At 39.5% G+C, this 4,256-nt stretch overlaps 1 protein-coding gene across 1 annotated transcript; it reads left to right on the top strand.

Annotated features, from left to right (window-relative positions):
• The first annotated feature begins 832 nt into the window (after nt 1–832).
• Nucleotides 833–2,238, top strand: LOC131018182 (uncharacterized). Its single transcript, XM_057946903.1, has 3 exons — nt 833–871; nt 1,217–1,418; nt 1,955–2,238. The coding sequence occupies exons 1-3, from the start codon at nt 833–835 to the stop codon at nt 2,236–2,238; spliced, it is 525 nt and encodes a 174-aa protein (XP_057802886.1).
• Nucleotides 2,239–4,256: the final 2,018 nt, after the last annotated feature.

The raw sequence follows: 4,256 nt of genomic DNA, 5'->3' as shown, positions 1-4,256 counted from the left end.
GAGCATTGACTTCCAACTAATAGCTGAACCAAACATTGTAAACACATAACCAGTTTGAGATTTTCTTGTATCAATACTGGTAGCATAATCAGAGTCTACAAATCCAGCCAACACCTCACTACCTATAGCAGAAACTTGCTTGAACACAATCCCAACATCAGGAGTTGATTTTAAGTATCTAAGTATAACTTTCAAAGCTTCCCAGTGAGCTTTACCCGGATTTGCCATAAATCTACTAGTGACACTAATAGAATGAGCTAAATCTGGCCTTGTACAGATCATATAGTACATGATACTCCCAACAACATTGGCATAAGGAACTTTACTCATCTCCTGTTCTTCTTCCTTAGTACTTGGTTTCTGCTTTTCCTCAAGTTTAATATGTTGAGCAAGAGGAACACTTACTGTCTTTGCCTCATTCATATTGAACTTCCTGAGTACCTTGTGAATGTAGTCAGACTGAAGAAGCATTAACTCACCCTTTTCCTTGTTTCTCTTAATATCCATTCCCAGAATTCTTCTTGCCTCCCCAAGATCTTTCATGTCAAATTCTGCACTTAAGGCTTGCTTTACTTCAACAATCTCTGTTAATGACTTGCTAGCAACTAACATATCATCCACATACAGCAATAGAAATACTAGACCTCCATCTTTACCCTTTTTCTGATATACACACTTATCATAAAGAGATCTGCAGAAACCAATACTCAACATGAACTCATCAAACCTTTTATTCCACTGCCTCGGGCTTTGTTTCAAACCATAAAGAGATTTCTTTAACAGGCAGACCTGAGACTCTAAGCCTTTCACAATAAAGCCCTCAGGCTGATTCATGTATATTGTTTCATCTAGTTCTCCATTCAGGAATGCTGTTTTAACTAGGGGTGGGAAGATAGGGTTCGGGTAATCGGGTACCCGATACCCGACCCGAAAAAATCGGGTATCGGGTACCCTATACCCGAAAAATTAGGGACCGGGTTCGGGATCGGGTATTTAGGGTGGGGAAAAATCGGGTATCGGGTATACCCGATCGGGTATCGGGTATACCCGAATTACCCGGTTTTTTAATTCAATTTTAATCCTTTATTTTGATTTGAAACGGTAACCCTACTCTCCAGACTTCAGTCCACGCTCTCTCCCTCCCTTCCCTCTGTTCCGCCGCGCCTAGTCTCTCTCAACTCCCTCTGGCCTCTGTTCCGTTCGCTCGTCGACCCAGCGGCGCCGGCCACCCGCCACCCGCCACGACCCAGCGGCGCAGACTGCGCAGTCCTCTCGCGAGTTGCGACCCTCACCCAGTCCGTCAGTCGCCTACCTTCCCTTTGTTCCGCCCGATTCCCAACTCCCTCTGTTCGACCCAGCCTCGCCGCCTCCGCCTCCGGCCAGCCACCAGACGCGCCGCCAGCCATCCCCACTTCCAGGTACAGTACTTCTTCTTCTTCTTCCTTTTTTTTAATGACTCAATCAATGTGTATTGTGCTTTGTTTTGTTTAGTTAAATTGATTTGCAGCATTTGCTTTGTTTAGATTTTCAGCAATGTGTCATTGTGTATACTCAATGTGTATTGTGCAGTGCATTTGTTTTGTTCAAATTTAGATAAGCGAGTAATTGATTAATTGATTTGCTTTGTTTATTGATTGTTTTGCTAAACTCCCTCTGTTTTAGATAAGCGAGTAATAGATTTGCTTTGTTTTTGCAACTCCCTCTGTTCGACCCAGCCTTTGCTTTGTTAAATTGATTTGCTTTGTTTATTGATTGTTTTGCTAAACTGATTTGCTTTGTTTTGCTTTGCTAATTTACTAAATCAGTTTGGTAAATCTAAGACAGCATTTACTTATTTTGTAGTTTACTAATTTACTAAATCAGTTTGCTTTGTCATAATTTATGACAATTTTCTTTATAAATTCAGTTTGACAGTTTCTAAATGACTAAATGAGTGTGTTTACTTGTTTTGTAGTTTGCTACATTGTTATGGAATCTTCTCGCAATAGTAATCGAGTTGAGGAAGACGATATTGATATGAATGATGATATGGATGATGATGGGTTAGAGGATATTCCTATTGGCGAAGATGGGGAAGCTATAGAAGTGGTGTATCAAAGAAAAGGAAAGGAAGTGCACGCTCAGATCATTGGAAAGCTTACACACTTATGTGGGTTGAAGAAGGTGATCCTCCGGAGAAGACGCGCAAGGGGAAGTGCAAGACATGTGGAGTTTAGATTTATGATTGTTGATTTTTGATTTATGACTTTGTGTAACACACTTATGTGGGTTGATTTATGATTTTTGATTTACACACTTTTGTTTATGACTTTGTGTAACAATTTGGGTACTAGACATTTGTTTTCGTTCAATTTAAAATTTTAGACTTTGGAGTTTAGATTTATGATTGTTGATTTTTGATTTGATGTTATATATTATTTGTTGATACAAGGAATTAAAAACGTACATAATTGTATAAGGCAAATGCTGAAAATAGGGGCTACATTTTCGAATTTTTTTTGAAAAAAATAGGGTATTTCGGGTATTAGGGTACCCTAATACCCGATTAGGCCAAAATCGGGTAATTCGGGTACCCTAATACCCGAAATACCCGATTTTCAGATTTTGACTTAAAAATGCATTTTTTGACCGGGTAATTTCGGGTACCCGAATACCCGACTCGGGTACCCGAGTCGGGTATTAGGGTACCCGATTTTTTTTTCGGGTCGGGATCGGGTATTTGTTTTCGGTGTTATTCGGGTTCGGGTACCCGATTTTTTCGGGTAGGGTACCCGAACCCGACCCGATTCCCAGGCCTAGTTTTAACATCTAACTGATGCAGTTCTAATCCTAATTGATTAACTAAAGACAGCAAAATCCTAATAGAAGTATGTCTTACAACAGGAGAGTAAATTTCAGTAAAGTTTATACCTTCTTGTTGTGTAAATCCCCTGGCTACTAGTCTAGCTTTATACCTTACCATTTCAGTGTTTCCAACTACCTCCACCTTCCTTTTGTAAATCCATTTACAGCTAACACACTTCTGTGTTTTTACTCTAGGTACTAACTTCCAGGTCTTATTCTTCATTAAAGACTCAATCTCTTCCTCCATTGCTTTAATCCATTGTTTACTATCCTTACAACTGACTGCTTCCTTGTAGTTCTTTGGCTCCTGGTAAGCAATCTTTTCAGCAATGTTGAGAGCATAAGAGACTTGTTCAGCATGAGCAAATCTAGCTGGTGGCCTGATCTCTCTTCTGACCCTATCTCTTGCCAAGTGATAGTCACTCAAGTTATCCACATAAGTGTCTTGATAATCTGATTCTTCCTCTTTTATACCATCATCTTTAGTAATTTCCTTTTGAGCTTCAGAATCAGCAGATCTGGTAGTGGACTCCACCTCAAGTTCAGCATTTGATACCTCTTTCTTATATGGCATGACATCTTCTTTAAAGATGACATCTCTACTTACAAGAGCCTTTCCCTTTCCTGACTCTATACACCATAATTTGTAACCCTTCACACCAGTAGGATATCCAATCATAATACATTTCAGAGCTCTAGGTTCTAGCTTGTCTTGCCTTGTGTGAGCATAAGCAAGGCAACCGAATGCTCTTCAATGAGAATAACCTCCTGACCTGCCATTCCACATTTCTTCTGGAGTTTTCAAATTTATTGCAGTAGAAGGACACCTATTAATCAAATAGGCTGCTGTAGTAACTGCTTCTCCCCAAAACCTTGCAGGCAATCCAGAGCTACTCAGCATACACCTTACTCTCTCAAGTAAAGTCCTATTCATCCTTTCTACAACCCCATTTTGCTGTGGATTCCCAGGTACAGTAAGATGCCTTTTGATCCCTTTAGCTTTACAAAAATCACTGAACTTTTCAGATATAAACTCAAGGCCATTGTCAGTTCTCAAATGTTTAATCCTGCAATCTTTTTCATTTTCTACTTCACTGCACCATTGAACAAACTTATCATATGCATCAGATTTATGTTTAAGAATGTATACCCATACCTTTCTGGAATAGTCATATATGAGGGAGATGAAATAACTTCCTCCACCTATAGTGGTAGTCTTTGAAGGACCCCACAAATCACAGTGGATATATTGTAATGGAGCAGTGGACAGATGTTTACCAACAGGATAAACCAATTTCTTACTTTTGCTTAAAATGCATGATTCACAGTTATTAATACTAATTTCATGTTTAGCATCAATAAACCCCTGCTTCTTAAGCTCTAATAAGCCTTTTTCACTAACATGACCTAAC

Source organism: Salvia miltiorrhiza, chromosome 3, assembly GCF_028751815.1.
Source record: "Salvia miltiorrhiza cultivar Shanhuang (shh) chromosome 3, IMPLAD_Smil_shh, whole genome shotgun sequence".
Classification (NCBI taxonomy): Eukaryota; Viridiplantae; Streptophyta; class Magnoliopsida; order Lamiales; family Lamiaceae; genus Salvia; species Salvia miltiorrhiza.
This window is presented reverse-complemented; position numbering and strand designations above follow the sequence as displayed.